At 34.4% G+C, this 19586-nt stretch overlaps 2 protein-coding genes across 4 annotated transcripts; one reads left to right on the forward strand and one right to left on the reverse strand.

The window, feature by feature from the left end:
• Positions 1 to 630: 630 nt before the first annotated feature.
• LOC132065262 (protein EMBRYONIC FLOWER 1) lies at positions 631 to 8873 on the forward strand. 2 transcript variants are annotated; one of them, XM_059458564.1, is made up of 7 exons: positions 631 to 915; positions 2106 to 2292; positions 3027 to 3436; positions 3786 to 3896; positions 4015 to 5345; positions 6646 to 7597; positions 8128 to 8873. In XM_059458564.1, the coding sequence occupies exons 2-7, from the start codon at positions 2126 to 2128 to the stop codon at positions 8604 to 8606; spliced, it is 3450 nt and encodes a 1149-aa protein (XP_059314547.1). In that variant the 5' UTR covers positions 631 to 915; positions 2106 to 2125; the 3' UTR covers positions 8607 to 8873. The 2 variants fall into 2 exon arrangements, with proteins under 2 accessions (XP_059314547.1, XP_059314548.1); XM_059458565.1 differs by having other exon boundaries at positions 4051 to 5345.
• A 7910-nt stretch (positions 8874 to 16783) lies between these two features.
• On the reverse strand, positions 16784 to 18704 carry LOC132065263 (U-box domain-containing protein 26). 2 transcript variants are annotated; one of them, XM_059458567.1, is made up of 2 exons: positions 18167 to 18704; positions 16784 to 17421 (listed from the first exon to the last, which is right to left on the reverse strand). In XM_059458567.1, exons 1-2 carry the CDS (start codon positions 18563 to 18565, stop codon positions 16807 to 16809), a joined length of 1014 nt encoding a protein of 337 aa, XP_059314550.1. In that variant the 5' UTR covers positions 18566 to 18704; the 3' UTR covers positions 16784 to 16806. The 2 variants fall into 2 exon arrangements, with proteins under 2 accessions (XP_059314550.1, XP_059314549.1); XM_059458566.1 differs by having other exon boundaries at positions 16784 to 17427; positions 18167 to 18702.
• Between the last annotated feature and the right edge of the window lie 882 nt (positions 18705 to 19586).

Below are 19586 nucleotides of genomic sequence, written 5' to 3' on the forward strand. Positions count from 1 at the left end.
CTTCTCCCTCGATCTCTTATGGTACATGTATCTATTGACATATATCCAGATCAGGCAAAGGCTCAAAGCTCTTGCTTGCATGAAAGTAAACATTCACCCAAAAAAAAAAAAAAAACATGCTAAAAAAATAGAAGAATCACTAAGACTACATGATAACAAAATTACAAAATGAAAAAAAAAAATATTGCCAGAAAACCTTAAAATCACTTTTTTATTTTTTAATATTGGTCCCACATATTGCAAGTTCTATTTTGTGCCTTACGTTTTCAACAAGTTGTTCCCTTTATATTCAATGAATTTATCTATTATCTTCAAAATTTTAGGGTTATCCCCACAAAAATATTAGGGTTTCTTCCTCGTTATCTCCTTCACACGCGCCGAACATAGTCGCGTCAACACGCACCACTCAGATCACTCCTAAGTGCGTGCCATCTGTATTCCGACAAGGACACTAACTCAGATCCCCACCCTCACTCTAGCGCGTGTACGACACGCGTCAGACCCCATCTTTGACTAGGGTTTATCACTTTTTTCTCTCTCTGTACACATGCAAATTCACAAAAAAGTTAGATACACGCAATGTGTATGTATAGATAACAACACCAACAACAAATAACTGGTTTCAAGAACATAGATTAATAAATAAAAAAAATAAAAAACATAAAACATAAAACCTCACTCTCACTCCTCTCTCTACAATTTATTCATCTCAAAGCAAACCAAACCTCAAACCTAAGGGTTTCGCTTTCATTTCGCACTCCAAATTCATCTCTTTATACTTTAAATCACTTCAAGATTTTTGTAAATCTGGCCTCATTTCTGTTTCTTCTTTACAAATATAGTCTTTTTTTCATCATCCGTGGTAATTAAAATTCTGGGTTTTTCTCATCTGAGCTTTTCGAATTTGGGAAAAAGGTAAGTTTTTTTCTTCAAATCTTTCGATTTTAATTGTTGGGGTTTTTATTTAAGGTGATTTGCTATCTGGGTTTTGAATTTTAAAAGATTTTTTAGCTGATTATTTGGTCATGACTTACTGTTCAGATGTATAATTTTACCCGTACGTTTTAAGTATTTGGTTCTTTTTTCCTTTTTGTTTATTTTGTTTTTGTTTACTTGTTGGCTTTAATTTTTTTTATTATCGATTTTACTGTGATTAAGGTTGTGGGGTTCGATTGGTTTGAGGTTTCTGCTGCCTAGGTATAGGCGAAACCCTAATTTTGCATATGCATGATTAATTTGCTAGATTTGTGTATGATTTTATGTGGTTGGTGGATTTATTGATAAAGATTTTTTCTTTATGGCTTTTGGATTAAGTCTATATATTGGGAGTGAGCTGAGCATTTTCACAAACCCTAATTTTGCATATGCATGATTAGTTTGCTAGATTTGTGTATGATTTTATGTGAATTGTGGAACTGTTGATAAATATTTTGTCTTTATAGCTTTCGTATATATTGGGAGTGAGTTGAGCATTTTCACAAACCATAGTGGCTATAAATGATTTCTTTGTTATATGGTTAATGTTGTTGTTTTATTTTAGCTTAGTTATATGTCTGTTATTGTAATGCATGTTGATCATGAAATAGTTGATGGGAAAAGATTAAATTTTTGCTGTCATTGAGACTAGGGTTTCTAGCATTTGTTCCATTAGAATTACATCAGTGTTGTACTGTTATTTCGTAATGGTGAGGTTTACTTATATACACTGATAATGTAAAGAATTTTTATGCTGAATTTCAACCTTCCGCAGTAGGTAACTTTCCTTATCTTTTCAGGTTACTTATATGTCCCACTTTCTGTGAACCACCTGTAGCTATATATCTTTAAGATGACCTGGTAGTATAACATTGTCAGCCAGTGTATATATATACGCTAAATTCATTTGGTAATCATGCCCCTCAAGTACCTTAAGCATGGTTTGAAGATAAAGTTCCATTTTTTTCAGTGTACAGAAACACATAAGGACACATATATATTTCAGTAATCATACAGGTGCAAATGAGAAACATATTTTGTCTACCTGATAAGTATTTTCTTCTAAGTAATGCAGCTGTTTGCAATGCTTCTATTTCTTTGAGTTTCTGAACTGAATTTTGCTTATGTAGACTTTTAGTTATTCTCCTTCATGGAGAAAAGTAACATAGCAGTGGAAGAAAATTCTCACACAAGTGATATCGGTACTCCTGTGTCTAAATCCTTGGGATCGCTCATACAAATTGATTCAATATCTATAGACCTTGATATTCCTATGCCGAAGAAAGAGGAAGGAAACTGTCAACATTTTTCAATACGGTGAGTCTCCAATCACTATAGTTTGTCTTCTGATGTTGCTTTCTGTTTCTGTTATATATACCTTTCCTTAATTTCATCTTCGCGGTTCACGTGGTTGAGAAGCTGATTCTTTTGTCTTGACACTTGATTGTTGGTTACGTTATTGATGGTCACCTTATGGATACTCACTTACAGTATTATATTGGATGGACAAATAGATTATGTATCTAATAGCAGATATTGGTTCAACAAACGAGAACATGAATGCTATACTCAGGATTCATGCGAGTGATCTCCTTTTTTTCTTTTGCATAGAAAAGTGAATAAAAGCTCACAAATTGCCAAACCAATAACAATCCATGGTTGATAGTTGCATACTCATATGTTGTATCATAAGAGAGTGGAAAGTTTAGCTCTGATGTATAGCTGGCTTTAATATATATGTTCGGACTTTTAGTTTGATGAATCATGGCACATCACTTTAATTGTCACTGATGTTTTGCTTTGTGGTTATCTCCTTCAGAAGTTTTTGGCCAGAGAAATTTATGTTTCCATCAAAAATTTTACCATTAGTTACAGTCTAAGCCTTGTGAGGATCGAGTAAAACCAAGCAATCAATTGGGATGTTTTTTCGATGAATATATGCTGCCAAGTCTTTATAACCAAATCCTATGTTTTCCATGGCTTATAATAAGACTTTTCTGATCTCTTTCGGTTTGATATCTTCTTGACTACATTTCTTATGCTGGACACAGTGGATATGTTGCCGAGATGAGAAAAAAGGACCGGAAAATTTGTTTACCTTTTACATCAATCAGTGACGACCGCAGTATTTCTGAGGAGCAACTTCCTCCTCTTGATGTTCCGAAATCTAGGTGGTGGCGATGCAAAAATTGCATTCACGAGATTGGCACAGAATGTGCAGGAGAAGAGATTGAGATCCTTTCTCCAAGCTGCAGAAGTAGATTGATCTCTACAAACATGGCTTCTACTAGTGCTACGACAAATGCATTGTCAGAGATGAAGCATGAGTCAACTTCACGAAAAGGTGACAGAAACAAAGCTGTTATCGATGATTCTTCCAATACCAGTGGCTATGATGACTTCTTATGTAATCTTTACAAAGGAAGGTGCACTTTAGTTGAAGAAAAAACTGTCACAGCTGGTATATTCTTTTATAGTTCACGTACTATGGCACATATTTTGCGTATTTCTATTAATTTAGAATGATACTCCATCCGTCCCAATTTATGCGACGCTCTTTCCTCTTTAGTCAGTCTAGAAAAGAATGACATCTTTCCATATTTAGTAACAATTTTACTTTGAACTTCCCATTTTACTCTAATGAAATGATTTATAGCGACAGAAATTTCTATGGCTTATTTTTGGCCACAAATTTCAAAAGTCTTCCTTTTTTTCATTAACTCCGTGCCTAGCAAAACACCTTCACATAAATTGGGACAGAGGGAGTAATAATTTCTGCCTACGTGTTTATAGTCCACATGACTTTTCAGGCAACAGAACTTGTTCAGGAAGTGTTAGAAATGAGGAGATCAGATATCCAACTATTGAGGTAGCAAAATCTAAACACTGCTCAAGCCAAGAAATAGATAGAAAGAGCCCTGGTAATTCAATTGCAATTTTTTTTTTTTTTTTTTTGGATGTGTCAATATCCTATAATCTGCAATTTACATGCTGTGCCTTGTTTTAAATTAACCAGAAATCTTTTGGTTTCCAAAACAGCTGCTAATCTGTCAAACTCTGACTCAACTCTGTCAGGGGGTAAAATTGTTCCTCATGGAAATCTCTACATAAGTGCTGATGATGTAAGTGCTGATATTGGTGCAGAGACGACAGCAAGGGGTTCTCCAAATGATAAGGCTCTTGAAACCAGTAAAACGAAACTGAGTAGGTTACCTTCCATTGAATTGACAGACCACAATGAAACATCTTCAGGAAGTGACACAATTTTGTCTAAAAATAGACAGTCTGGTTTGCACAATGATATTCCAAATGATGTACCACGTCGGAAAACTCGAAAGGTGCGTCTGTTGACTGATATATTGGGTGGACAAGTCAATTTGGAGACTAGTCATGCCAAAGCAGATCGTAATTCATTGAGTCATGCCAAAGCAGATCGTAATTCATCGAGTACCACGACCGTGGTGCCTTCTGAGTCAGAACCAGTTGGTATTCCTAAGGATAAGAGATACTGTCAGAAGAAGAGGAAGATGTCTCAAGAAGTTGACAGCAATCTGTCGGAGATGGGCATACAATGTAATGTTGCTAAAAGGGTCAGGTCATTTAATGGAGGAGCTGAGAGGAGTTCCATGGTAATTGAAATTGCTGATTCACGTTCAGATGAGAAGGAATCTGAAGAAGAAGGTAGACCGAATGGTACCAAAGGTCTGCGGATTAAGCATAGAAATGGAGTAAATAAAAAGAGAAATAAGCAGCTTCGACCTGAAATGCCCTGGCAGGATACAACCATGGAAAATAGTGGTTCAAAGGGATATGGTGCTGTTAATATGCAATATTCTTCCATGAGTGAAAAATTTGAACCTCATTTAAGTAGTTATCAGTCATTGGTAGGAAAAGATAGAGATTCTGATTTGTGTTGGAAGAGTAGTAAGTTTCCTGAAGTTGGACGTGTTCCCTCAACTCTTATGCATCCAGACAATAATTTCCCGGGAGAAAGTTCGACCAGGAGGAAGAATCTCCTACCAGTGACCACTGATATAGAAATGGTGACTTTTCAGCCAGCACATGAATTATCTCCTAAAGTAAGACTGGACCTGTCTTTGAACAGCTTCAGAGATTCTGACAAACATGCTGAGAATGATATGACAAACTGGCCATTCAATCTGCAGAAGGGCAATACGAGTAGCGATCCTCAAAGGAAAGATAATACTCTTGTCAGACAGTCAAATGTGCCTGAATCAAGTCATTCTTCAAGGAAAGGAGTGATTTATGACCTCAACCAGGGAGTTCCGCACACATCATCAATGTGGCAAGATATCCAAAACTCTCCAATTCTGCTTCAGAAGGGGAACCTTCACATTCCTGAGACAATGGTATTGGTTTGTTTCTGCATTTTACTCTCTTTTTTTTTTATTTTTTATAACCGTGGTGTCCAGGCCAGTTTGTGCGCACCTTGACTAATTCCATGGGATACCTACTACTTGCCACTAGCAACATGTACCAGGTAACTCTATCCACCAAGGTTGTAGACACATGGGGAAAAAATCACCTAGTGTTTTTGTCTCCGCTGAGATATGAACCTGTGACCTCATGGTTCTCCTCCCAATTCATTGACACACCCTGGGTGTTTCTGCATTTTACTTTGAGCCTCCCTTTTGTTTGCGATGATTTAGTTTCCACCTCCTCCCCGCCATTATTTCCTGCGGGGTCGAAGGATCTATGTAAAATGGCTAAAAATGCATATTAAGTGGAATTGATTTAGAAACATTGTTTTTCTTTGGTTGCTCAGGCTATAAAGTAAAGCTGAAACTTTTTGTAATTCGCTATTGTAGTTTTTCTTTACATGTAAGGACCTGCAGAGAAATTTGAAATTGCCTTCGGAATCACATTGTAGAAATTGTTTGTGTACCTAATAGGAGTACTACTTTTGTTCAGATTTATATGATGGAAAAGCCAAACTAACTTTAATAAATTACCACTGATATATTGGAGACTTGAAATCCATATTGTAGAAAGACAATGTCCTTTATTAGCCAAAAAGTAAAACAAGCCTGTCCTTTGTCTCTAAATTTCAGGAAGAGCTGTACCATACAGTTCAGATTGATTATGTTGATCTGACAAATGGGATTGAGGGAGGTTGACAGATTGGAAAAAAACAGTCAGATAACTGAGATCTGTTTTCTGTTTAACCTTACCTGATATATCTTAGAGCACTGCCAATTGTATGATAGAACATATTCAATGATAGAACATCTTCATGTGAGAAGGTAAATTTCATGGATCACAACAATGCAAAAAAGAGAAGAAGAAATGATATTCACTTTAAACAGTCACGTCCCATTTTTCCTTTCATTTCTTTTATGTTTTTAAAACAAAAGATGCTACTGAAGCGACTAGCTGAATATCCAGTCTGGATGTTAAGAGACAACATCATTATATTTACTGGTGTGGTTATGCTTATTATTTCGAGTCTGAGTTTACTTGGTTATTGTTCTATATGCTTAATACCTCTCTATATTTTGGGTGAAATGAATTTCAATCAGTGGTTGTGTGACTTGTTCTAATTTTGTGATGTTTCATGAATGTTGTGGAGTTAATCAATGCAACTTATTAGCACAAGATTTAAGGTAACTGCTTGTATTCCAATGAAGTCATGTAGATCTTCCTTTGCAGGAAATGCCTCACCGGCATAACAAAGAAAATCTTAATGATTTTCTAGAGCATTCAGATGTAATTAAGCATCATAAATATCAACACTCTGAGAAAACTTTAGAACGAGGGTTGTCAGATGATATACCAATGGAAATTGTGGAGCTAATGGCTAAGAACCAGTATGAGAGAGGTCTTACTGATACCCGAACCAAATCCATGATCGAAAGGACTGATAGCTTTGCAAGGCCATATACTGAAATACATGAGAGTGAAGCAGTGACGTGGTCACGTCCTGGGGTAACTAGTTTCCGTCCAGGTAATGCGAATTTGAAGACTGACATTGGAACAAGCAGAGGAAGTTCTCTCCAAAACTCTCATGTTAAGAGGAACTACCTGGGGATGGAAAGACCGCCGACCAAACTCTTTGGTACTTTTCCACAAACTCAGCAGAAATTTTCCAGTGGAGGGCAAGGTTCTCCTTCTGTGCACATCAGACCCGGTTTGCAGCGTGGTGAAGAAGCAAAACCTGTATGGTTTCCACCTGGGCAGAACATGCCATTGGGACTTGGAATTCCGCAGAAATCCATCCGTCAGCCAAATGATAAAATGATTCAGAAAGGGAGGACAATAAGTGACATAAAGTGTGGCGACGTGAGAATGCAGAATGAACCTCATCTTTTTTTCCAAAAATCAGGCAATGCCGATTTGAACGTGAAAGGCACGGGGTCTTTAGATCCTTATTGTAATGAGACAATCCCAGCTATGCAGTTACTCAGCCTTATGGACCGAAGGATGCCATCAAATCCTCCTTTCAATCTTGATGCAAACAAGCTCCTTGAGAAACCCTTTTCGCCATGCAGCTATCACCCGAGGTTTCATATGGATGGAAAGCAGAGTATTCTCAATGGGTCATATTTATCACATCAGCACTTGAAGGAGTCCCCCGGGGTACACCCTGGTGGTTATTATGCAGGTTTGAGCTCAAGATAATTTTTTTTTTTTCCCCTTTTCCAGTAAGCTTCAACTTTCTAGAATATTTTTCAGAGAAAAATGACAAAAATGCTCTCTTTATCTTTGGTAGCTGGTTCAAAATAATCCTTAAGTATCAGTTGAGCAATTTTGGTCCATTAAATTTGCCAAACGTGAACATTTTTGGTTTCCATCAGATATTTACCTAACTCATTGTTAAATTTAATCGGAACTGTGAAAATGAAAAAATATTTATCAGGAACTCACATTTGGAAGTACATATTCTGTAGTTCATGTTATTTTTGGTTAAATTTAACAATCCTATTTTGGTAAATATTTAACAGAGACCAAAAGTGCTCACTTTTGTCAAACTTAAAGGACCAAAACAACTGCTCAGTTGATAGTCAAGAGACTATTTTGAACCTACTACCAAAAATACGGACCATTTTTGTCATTTGCACTTCGTTTACTTAAATTGGTCCATCTGTTGTTCATGTGTAAATGAAACAAACTCTAATAGAGCTGAGTTTACAGATCAAATATCTTTCAAGTCTCGAGGACAAGAGAAATCAAGAAAATCTTATGCGCCTTCGCGATCTGGCGGAAGCAAATTGGAGAGATTTGCGTCTTCAAGTGGCCTGCTAAGCATGGTTCGAGATTCTTGTCCTGAGAAGAACGAGCAAAACGGAACCCTAGGCACATCAAGTTCTCGGGTGCTTCCACAGCAGGATCGGAATACTTCAAAATTCTTTGACTTGGAGGGCTACAGCTCTGCCAGAGCTGTACCCATCAAAAGCAATTGTGAAAGTTATATTTGCAGCCTCAATCGAAACCCTGCTGAATTTAGCGTACCAGAAGAACGGAACCCCTTCACTAGGACCATAAAGGATCCAAGAATCGGGAAGAAGAGCTCATCAAGAGAGAGATCTCAAACTGTTGATTTGAATAAGCGAAAGCAGCGGAGAATTACAAAGGAAAGAGTCGGGAGGCCACCAGCATATACTATTGGTTAATGCTGGTTGGCTTCTCAGCATCATAATTTCATTTACTATACAAGTTAAGAGTTTTCAGGGTAAATTACTCTATGATAATAAGATATGTATCAAAATGTTCAGAAAATTTGAATAGAGTTATACTCTGTACACAAACTTTTGAAACTGATTCGAGAAACCGGAGCCCTTGATTCCGGATCTTGATCCAGCTTGCAGGCATGGTGGTGAGTTCTGGATAACTTGTGTGTCTAGTTGTTGTGCTTCTGTTGTGAAAAAGAAAAGCTTAAAGTGTGTGTCTTCTGTATGTTTCAAGCATGTTGAACAGAGACAATATGAGATAAAATCAGCTTTGCTTCTCTATTTTAAAACGTCACCTTCTATTTTTTGGTATACATACATCTATATAGTCGATTTCACTAGTTTGAAATTGAGGTATGGTTGATTAGTTGATAGTTTGTTTGCCAGCGCCACATCTTCAACTTGGAATTAAGACTTCAGGTCTAATCTAAGCTTGTATGCCCTCTATTTCATTTATGTTATATTATTTCCTTGTTACTCTCTTTAAAAAAGAAATACACATTTTACATTTGGCAACATTTTTACTTTGAAGTTCTTTTTTTACAAGTTTTGTTGACATGTTTCTACAGTCATATAAATCTCATGGCATGTTTAAGGCGGACGAAAAAATGGCGGTCTTTACATTCAACGGGTAAATAATTACATATTAGATGTATCAGAAAATTCATAAGTCTCTTTAAGATAAGCCTTTTGTTCTTATTTTTTCGAAAGAAAAACTTCCCTGGATATTTAATTACTATAATGGAATGGTGATCAGAAGTTAGTTATGCGCTTAATTCTTGGAACCATATAAAATCCAGATTTAGGGAAGCACGAATCTAGCGTAAGATTAAAGAGATGTATTGAGATTTGTAATTTCCAAAGAGCTTTCTTTTTCTTGTTTAATCTAATATTTAATTAATTGTACTAATGTTTTGCTTACAAATATCAGTGTTTTAAGAGGCGTTTCGGGGCGAGCCCCGGGACGAAGCGTACCAAAAATGCACCGAGGCGTACAGGCAGGGCGTAAGCCTCAACATTCTGGGCGTTTATTTGAGGCGTAAGCCCCGTGAACTTTTTCAAATTTGACTTAATAAATCTTTTCTTTAAAGTTAAATATCCAAAAGTTAACTCATAGTAAATTCTCAAACTAAAAATCTCAAAATGTCAGAAGTTTTTCTAATTGTTTATCCTAATTTCATAATCTATTCTCTTTATTGTTTATGGAATAACAGCTACACTTTAGACCTTTGTATGCAAAGTGCAAACTAAGCAAAGAGCTTTAATTCTTACTATGCTTCCATTCTTGCATATTCCTTTGTATGCTTTATTTTCTTCAAGATCTTTTTAGCATTTTTCAGTTTTTCTTTTTCAAGATAGTTTTTAGTTTTAGATTTATTTTTGTATCGCTCTAGTTTAGATAATGTTTTGAAGACTCTATTCTAGCTATTTGTATTATAATGCATATTAATTTATTATCTAGTTTAGGTTTCAAAACAAAAACTTTATATTATTGTTATTTTTATCTTTGAATTATTAGGATAGAATTTCATTTTTACAACTCGATTATATTTAATCATAGTCATGTTATCGGTGTAATGCATCTTTACATCATTCACTTTTTAGAGATTTTTTTTCAATGGTTCGTGCACATGTTAGCATATTAATGTTAGATATATACATTTTTTTACTAAATTTTAAAAAAAAATCATTTTAATATATTTTTTTCTTATATGTTTATTTTATTAATTTATAAAATACTCCCTCTGTTTCAATTTATGTGAATCTATTTCCTTTTTAGTCCGTGCCAAAATGAATGACCTCTTTCCTAATTAGGAAACAAATTCATTTATGAAATGATTTACGCCCACACAAATATTCAAGACTTATTTTGAATACAAGTTTCAAAAAGCTTCACTCTTTCTTAAATGTAAATGCGATCGGAAATGATGGTTACATAAATTCGAAACGGAAAATCTTGAACATTGAATACCCATGGGCTTACGCCTCGTATCAGTACTACACTGACAGGCGAGCATATGTAAAAACACCTCGCCTTATGCCACGCCTTTTAAAACACTGATAAATATTAGCAAAACTTAAGCTTGACCTTATATATATTACAGTACAATGCTTGACATCATTTCATTTTTATATAACTTTAACGAATTCAAATACATTAAACTATTTGATTAATATGAATTTTTATACGATATTTTTTCTCCTTTTTTGAACCCAAGACTTGTTTTGTAGGTCGATTTGACCGTAAGACGCTATCAGGCAGGGAGTTAATTTGGCTGGGGCAACCACCTGTAAAAGAGAACGTCTATGGTCTAAGATGAGGTCAATGAGAACCAAAATCTCGACTTCTCAATTAGAATAACTAATATGAAAACAAAACTAATATTTCCTCCGGTTTAAAAAGAGTATTCACTTGACCTTTATTTTTTGGTTCAAAAAGAGCATCCATTAATTACGAAATCAAGAAAGAATTAACCTTATTTTTTCAGATTTGCTCTTATTATGTGTTAAGTGATCAAATCCCAATACCTATTTATTTAGGGATAGTTTAATCAAATTATCTATTTTTGCATAGAAGTTAGTATTTTCTTAAGAGGTGTACAAATAGCTAAGTGAACAATCTTTTTGAACTGGAGGGAGTATCTTAATATCTCGTTATATACTGTAGTACAAAATTGAAATAACCATCAAGTAGTGTGGTGATTGAGATGGATGAGATCTCTTCACCCTTAACTAGAGGTTTTGAGTTCGAGTTCTAGATTGGAGAGAAATTATATCCTAATAGGGAAGTATGCTTCTCATTTAATAGATTATACGTGGCGCGAATTTAAATTAGCAGAGTCAGTGGATTTCGAATTTCAGATTACTATCAAATATATATATACCCCCTCCATCCCATATTAGTTGTCAAATTTCTCTTTTGCAAGCCCTTTAACAAATCATAAATAAAACGTATATTTTACTATCTTATCTTTATCTCTTTCCAATACATTGTACTCCAATTAATATTAGTTATATTCAAGAATACTTAATATTAAGAGTAAACTGCTACTTAAATTATTAATTTGTTCTTGATTATGTAAAAGTATTTTTAGTAATTTTTGACAACTAATATAGAATGAATGGAGTAAAAGAAAAGGGTAAAGTGTTTCTCGAAGGGTCAATTTAGAATGAGTGAAATCTCAGAGTTTAGTGTCGGACAACTCAACGTATGGGTGGACATTCACGACGTTCATTCTGCGCGCGTGCAGCTTGAAAGTGCGTACTCCTACGCGCGCTCATGTGCGAGTTGGCTAATCAGTTTGAATTTTTTCTTCTTTTTGTTGGTTAAAAGACAACCTCAGGTTAGGGCAAACGTACGTACGAGGCTCACTTTGTGAGTCACGAATAAAGCAACTCAATATAATGTAGCTGCCTAATTATACACTTCCCTTTTACTAGTATAATTCGAATTTAGTTAATCTAATTTAACGAGTTTGTAATTATTCTTTTCGTTTCAATTTATATGACACTTTTTTTTTTTAGTTACTCTAAAAAAGAATGACGCATTTCTATACTTAGTAAGACGAATGACACATTTGTATATTTAGTAACAATTCAATTTTTAAATTTATATTTTTACCGTTAATGAAATGATTTCTACGCATATAAATTTTTGTATATAGTTTGTTTTATATCACAAGTTTTAAAAGTCTTTCTTTATCTCTGAACTTCGTGCCCAGTCAAAACACCCTCATATAAAATGGGTTGAAGGGAGTACCTTCTTTTGTTTAATCATTCAGTATACGGAATTTACCGACTTAGCGAATTCGGATTCTATTGTGTAAGGTTCACAAAAGAGGGAAAACTCTTCCTATCAAAAAAAAGAAATTTATGATTAATGATCGGCATTTTCAAATATTATGCCTTGAAAAGGACTCGAACCTCCACGCTCTTTAACACGAGATTTTTAGTCTTTCATGTTTATTATTTCACAAACAAAGCATCTTAAAAGTGAATCATATTTCATGTATATGATATCCATCTAGTGTAATGTTTGCAACATATGATCACAAAGATGGATCTCATGGACAGATCCAACTTTACGGTACGGCTCATTAAAATCCAAAGATTTCGACGCAAAACATAATATATATATATATATATATATATATATATATATATATATATATATTCATTAAAATTTCAACAAATAGTATATATGAACCCATATGGATCTCAACAAATAGTAGATATGCATAAAACTAATTTAATATATTATGGGTTCAATCTAAGAAATAAACTCAAATATTGAACTCATAGAATTTAGATTTTGGATCCGCCTCCAATGAATCATATTGATCGGTTATGTCATATAGGTCTGAGATGGATTCACGACCTTTGGTTAGAGATGTTGCAAGTTAACTAACCTTTTTGGCTTACTCCACGTATGAGGTGATATTTGGATTGGTGTATGTAGAATATAAATAAAAATGTTGTTCCTCTGAGTAGGAAATAAACGTACTATAGTACTGTAAAGAGAAACGTATGATTCAGACTCCCTCCCAGTAATTACGTGTCCTTGATCCCATGCATGATATATATAGAGCTACGTAAGTGACATATATAATCCACGCTTACTATATATAAGTAGGTTTTAATATGAATATTTGGCGAAAATGACGATAATGTTTGTTCCATGACAATAATCAAAGTGTTATAATATCACATCTCAAACCTAATTCGATCGGCAATATTTATCGACGGGCCATTATTTTTAACTTAAAGAGGAATGAGGAGTAGTTTATTATTGGCAAACTATCTAGCATTTAGGAAAATGAAATATCGAAATGAAGAGAGATTATAGACTTTGGAAGAACTAAATATAGTCCAGAGCTAAGTGTTCGTCATGGTTTTATTATTGAATCTTGAGGTTTGTAACCAGAGTTTAAAATGTACACACTGACGGCTATTATAATACATCAAACTTGCCATATAAAAGATAATTATGGACAGCCCTTCATAATTTATGATATTGGTAATATGAAAAAAGAATCCAATTTATACAGATGATACAACAAATTAAGATATACTTTACAAAATCAATATTGACACCGTTATGGCCGGCCTCTCCCACCAACCCTCACCATTCGTACGTACTCATGATTTATTTAATCAAGAGATTTATGTAGTTATGTATGCATTATTCTAAAAGATCGATGCACTGTTCTAAGCACAATTTAGTTTGTTAAGTACTTTGTTAATTATGCATTCTTTTTGTGTTGGAACGAAATTTATATTTGTGTTGAATAAATGATAGGATCCTTTTTAAAAGATAAAAGGAAACGTTAATTATATTCCGTGCATGATTTTTACGTCTGATCACAGGCAAAGACTGACTAGAGATTATTTGCAGATTGAGTTCGAGATTTTATATCTTATAATTTATAAAATCTATTAGGTCCGATTTATCATGCTTAATTAGTGAATTTTAAATACAATATAAAAGTATTGAGTTGAGAACGAAATGGGACCAAAAAGCACGTCAGCACCATGCACAGAATTTTCGCAACATGTATGAATCAGTGGGGAACCAGGATTTTAAAAAAGGGAGTTTAAAAATATAAAGAAGAAGACAAATAAAGAAGTCAAGGGGGTTCAACGTCTACTATATATACATAAAAAATATTTTTCACCTGGTATATACAGTGTAATTTTTAGCCGAATGAGATTCGTCCGAACCTCCTTGGCCCTTACTGGCTCCGCCCTTGGCATGAACAATTAAGATAAAATTGCTGCCTATGAAGATATTGAAGTGCACAAAAACAAAAAGACAAAAACTATATGAATATTCCTTAAAATTAACATACAACAACAAGAACAACATACCCGGTTCAGAAAGTGGGATCTTGGGAGCGCAGAGCTTACCCCTATCTTGCAAGGTAGAGAGACTGTTTTCGATAGACCCTCGGCTCAAGAAAAAGGCATTTCAAAAAAGGTTAGCTAAGAATTAACAGAAGTAAAGAAATCATTGCAAAATACAATAAGAAGCATAACATAGCATAATGTCAAACAGAAACAATTTTGACAACAAACTAAAACGATAATCAAAATACAAAATGCAACGAATAATGACAGAAATTGAAAGGCAATAAGCTATCAGAAAGTGCTACTCCTACTAGTATGTATTCCTTAAATTAAAATTAACATATGACCTACATATTATTATAACCATAGGCGGGTTTAGAGAGGTCTCGGGGTTTAATTGAACTAGTTCATTACTTCCGACTCAAATAATTTTTAAAATTTAATAAGATCTCGCTCATTTTGAATCTGCTAATTACGTTTAAATTCTGAATTGACTCTTCTTATAGCAACTTTTGGAAAAATGAAAAAATAAACTCGATTAATAACTACAACACATAAAATAATAAAATCACACTCATTGTGAATTTAGATAGATGTTGGATTTGATTTTCTTGAAATATTTTTTGGAAAAAGACGAAAGAATAACTCGTGATCGATAACTACAAAACACAAAAGTAATAAGATAATACTACTTGTTATGAATCTACCGTGTTAAAATCTTGAATTTGACACCTATTGTAACCATTTTTTGAGAAAATAAAAGACCACAACACACAAAACAATACCGAGTTCAATATACTTTTTTGAATTATAAAAAGGGTCTGATACTCTAATTTTTTTCTAGCTCTTTCTGCAATATTGTCCCACTTCTTCAGTACTGATGAAATTCACTGACTATACACAGCGTCTGCAGTTCATATCAACCCCACCACCACGTGAAACTGTCACAAAAATCCAACACTTTACTCAGCAAAATGTATTTTAAGTTTCAGGTGATTTAATACATCATATTCCTTTATTAATATAATATTCTTAAAGAAAGTTAAAGTATACAAGAAAATAATTTTATTAATATCAGTTCCAATTTAAATAATGAATAATTAGAGTATCATACAAGAATTTCTTACAGTGTATCTTACTAGCGATCTCATGTGTACTACTATTATGTTTTGCTTATATTCTGCCAAAATATCATATAATTTAAAAAAAGTTGACCATTGAAACTGATCTCCTATTGAAATAGACTAAAGTAAAAGGAAACGAGAAACAAAAAGAAAATAAACACAACAGTGTATGGGTCGAAATTTGAGTTACATAAATATCATGTGTACTCGCAAAAAGAAGATGAAATGAATCAGAAGGCAACGCCAAAGGAATGGAATCAATGTAACGCCATGAATATTTATGGCAACATACCAAGAGAATCTCGAAGATGCCAGACGCGATAACGAAGTAATTGTGTATTATGATCATAACGGAAACAATAACGCATGGCGACAATCACAGCATTTATTATCAATCATTAACTCAGGAGTTAATGACATACGTTACATCACAACGGGCAGATCAACCTGAAGATCTATAAATAACTTACCATTTGTACATTTTGGGGGCATCGAATACTTACAAGAGAATTATACCAAAATCCTTTACTTTCTTGTTCAATCTTCTAGTGCATATTGATATTTATGTCAAGTTCTTATAATTTACGAGTTGAAGAAGAATTAGATTGCAAGCATTGATAACAAGAAGAATAAGTTTTCTTTCTCTTCTCATTGTCGTTTAATTCTTTAACTGTTCACCTTATTAGTTTGATCAAAGTACTTAGTTAAAATATATATATACCTACTGTGGTTAGCCCCTTTACTTTCTTTACATAAATTTAACTAATTGGGCAAAGTACGAATTTTGACTCAAACAAACAGTGAGAGCAAAATTGTCCATTTAAACCAATTTTTATATATATGTATATATATATATATAAGTCAAGATTTTCATTAAGTATATTTTGAGAGGTCAAAACGCATTATTCGAGAAAGTACATTTCCGAGAAGTAAAAGACTCACTTGACCAGAGATCTCGAATTCGAGCTCTGAATACGGAAAATTTGGTAGGAAGCGCATCGCCGAAAAATGGGCCCTACGCAGCGCCAAGCGAGTACCGAGTATGCAAAACAAGAAGTAAAGACTCAATTCTTGCGGTATTTACATAAACTCTAAACCTAATTACAACAAATAAGGAACTAAAATAAAATTGCTAAAATAAAACATTAATTATTGGGGGAAAAAAAGGTTTATCAAACGACTCGGGGCTCCACTTCCTCCTCATCCTGGGTCGGGTCGACCCGCCCGTAATTTTGCAGTATCTTAAGAAGCTGTGCCCCTTTCCTCCTCCCTCTAGCACTACAATCACCTTGCAAAGCCAACATCACCGCACGCGCCACCTCCTCCGGCGGCGCTGGCACCAACGCGCCGTCACACGCGCCGCCGTATATCACCGCCAACACGCTAATCGCGTATTCCTTCCCTCGAGTCCCGTCCATTCGCCCCATAACTTCAACCATCATCGGCACCGCTAGCGCGTGGGACCTCACCTCCTCCGCCCCTTCCGCCACCGTGCAAAGCAATTCCAACGCCGCTAACGACCTCTCCGCCGCCGCCACATCTAAATCCGACAAGGTGTCGACAACTACACCGACAGCTCCTACCTCGACTGCCACGTGTCGGTTATTCTCAGACAAACAAAGTGCTAATAATACTTTGCTAGCTGATTTTGCTACCGCCACGTGTCTGTCCTTTAGACAACTCACTACACCTCTCATCACTGTCTCCGGGCAAGTTACTGAATTTGTGCCACCGTCAACCGCCGCCACTGGATTTGGAACAAGTGAATGCTCCAACACGTACATTGCCTTAACCTTGTTGAAAAATTAGAAAAATGAACCATTGGAATAAAGGAGCGAAAGAATAAACTTAAATGTTGAACTACTATAGCACAATTTTAGCACTACATTAATATTGTGTGCTTATTTTGACAAACAAATTGTGAAAATATTAGAACTACTCTGACTCATAGTAGCTGTAGTATATTATAATTAACGGATTCAATTGAACATAACATTTTCGACACGAGCATAGATATTTATATAAAAATCACTAAAAAAATTCAAAATTTATTAAATTGTGAGTTTATAATTTAAACAATATAGTGAGTTCAATAATAAGAACCTAAATGTTGACAACTTGGTTGGTTCAATTTCCAAAATCTGCTTATTTTATCAAAAAAAAAAAAAAGAAGGAATTATTACTTTGTCAAAAGTATTCTATTGGAGCTGTTTGGGTTTGGATAATCAATAGTAAAATATTTGTATAATATTAAGACATCAATTTATGCCTAGATGAAGTTTCAAAAGTGTTTGAAAAACTAATTTGTTCAGCTTTTAAAGAACAACTTTTGCTGCTACTTAATTTTTTTTTTTTTTTTTTTTAAAAAAGTTTGATCAAATACCTTATTTCTTGAAATAATTATTTTGAGCTGCTCAAAAACTTGACCAGTTAACGAGCCATAAATCTATCAAATTTAAATCTTAAATTCGTCACCGAACAAACAAAAGTGTTAGGTCAAAAGTTTGAAGTAGTATTTAATACTGGACAAACCTTGTCCAAATCCGAACAAGTAGTGAGCTGTAACTCCGCCACGTGGAAAAGTTCCTCCAAGTTAGTGTACAAAACCGGAGGAGCAATTTTAGTAATTTGCATGGCTTCTCTTGGTGTGTAATTAATACTAGTGTACTGTGAAATAGGTGGTGAACTTGGTAATGGAAATCTCCATTGAGTAAAACTCTGTGAATTAGTGTTAGATGATGAAGAAGATTCAGATGAACTCGCCTGAGGTGGTGGCGGTAATGGTGATGGAGTTGGGTTAGGTGGGTCAGAAAGTGGGTTGGGCAGGGTGGGTGGGGTGGTGGTAGTAGGGCTGAGAACTGACTGAGTACAACGGCGAAAGAAACCACAAGAAAATGAGGTTTTGAGTTTAGGGTGGTGATGAGTTTTCATGGTGATAATGAGAGATGAAAAACAAAGAGAAAGTGAAATAAAATGGGTGGTCCAACAATTGTGTACTGCATGTGTGAATGGGATAGTTCATTTAATATAAAGGTTATTTGGTGTGAAACTGAGAGATGAAGGAAGTGCAAATGTGGCCTTAAAATCTTGAGTTTAACGAAGCTAGAGATTCAAGTACGAATTTGGCATTTAATAACTTTAGTCTAAAAATTTATTTAGTACTTACAAATTATTAATATACTTAGAATAAAAAGGTTAAAATGTTCGTACAAGAATAGGAGTTAATAAGGCCCTGCAATGTTAAAAGTTATAGATCGAGGTGAAGTCAAATAAGAGATCTAAAAAGTCTATTTTTTTCCGTTTAATTCTTACGTAGCCATAAGAGATCATTTTCTCCCAACCGTACTAATTTGATGGAATTTTTCATATTTTCCCTTATATATGAGTTCATAGTATTAATTAGAAATTTTGAACCTTTTTTTTTCTTTGTTTTGAAAAGACTGGCTCAAGCCTCATTTTGAAAATATTAATAAATGCATCTGCTTTTACATGCATGAGTTGTAAAATTCAGAAGTAGCAGTGTTTTTAGCCTGCAAAAATGGGGACTACTCAGATTTCAGATTTTAGAACGTGATCGCATTATATTGAAGAGGGATCTGAGTCATTAGGTCACTCAATGAATTTGATATTTGTACTAGGTTTCAACTTTTTGGGTAATTTCTTTTATAGGAATTATGAATTTCTAGTGGAAAGGCTATTTTTCTTTGACTTTAAGCCATATATATTGATGACACTGTTTATACATTGTTAAAATAATTTCTTTATCTACATATAATAGATGTTGAACCTCTTTGACTTCTTTGTATGTTTACTTTTTAAAATTTTGAACTCTTTAGGAAAAATCCTGACTCCGCCACTGGTTGTGGCAGGTAATAAGTATTCCTTCAAATTTAATCAAATATCTCGAGTTCGAGTTCTGTATGGAGTTGTTTTTATTAGGGAACGTTTTACC

This window comes from Lycium ferocissimum, chromosome 7, assembly GCF_029784015.1.
Source record: "Lycium ferocissimum isolate CSIRO_LF1 chromosome 7, AGI_CSIRO_Lferr_CH_V1, whole genome shotgun sequence".
NCBI classification, from domain to species: domain Eukaryota; kingdom Viridiplantae; phylum Streptophyta; class Magnoliopsida; order Solanales; family Solanaceae; genus Lycium; species Lycium ferocissimum.

What these genes read in the sequence shown, in the direction of transcription:
- LOC132065262 (XM_059458564.1), top strand. Translation starts at nt 2,126, where the DNA reads ATGGAGAAAAGTAACATAGCAGTGGAAGAAAATTCTCACACAAGTGAT. An exon ending in AGAAAAAACTGTCACAGCTG is followed by an intron (nt 3,437 to 3,785) that starts GTATATTCTTTT and finishes ATGACTTTTCAG; the next exon opens with GCAACAGAACTTGTTCAGGA. An exon ending in TTCACATTCCTGAGACAATG is followed by an intron (nt 5,346 to 6,645) that starts GTATTGGTTTGT and finishes CTTCCTTTGCAG; the next exon opens with GAAATGCCTCACCGGCATAA.
- LOC132065263 (XM_059458566.1), bottom strand. Translation starts at nt 18,565, where the DNA reads ATGAAAACTCATCACCACCCTAAACTCAAAACCTCATTTTCTTGTGGT. An exon ending in CTTGTTCGGATTTGGACAAG is followed by an intron (nt 17,428 to 18,166) that starts GTTTGTCCAGTA and finishes TTTTTCAACAAG; the next exon opens with GTTAAGGCAATGTACGTGTT.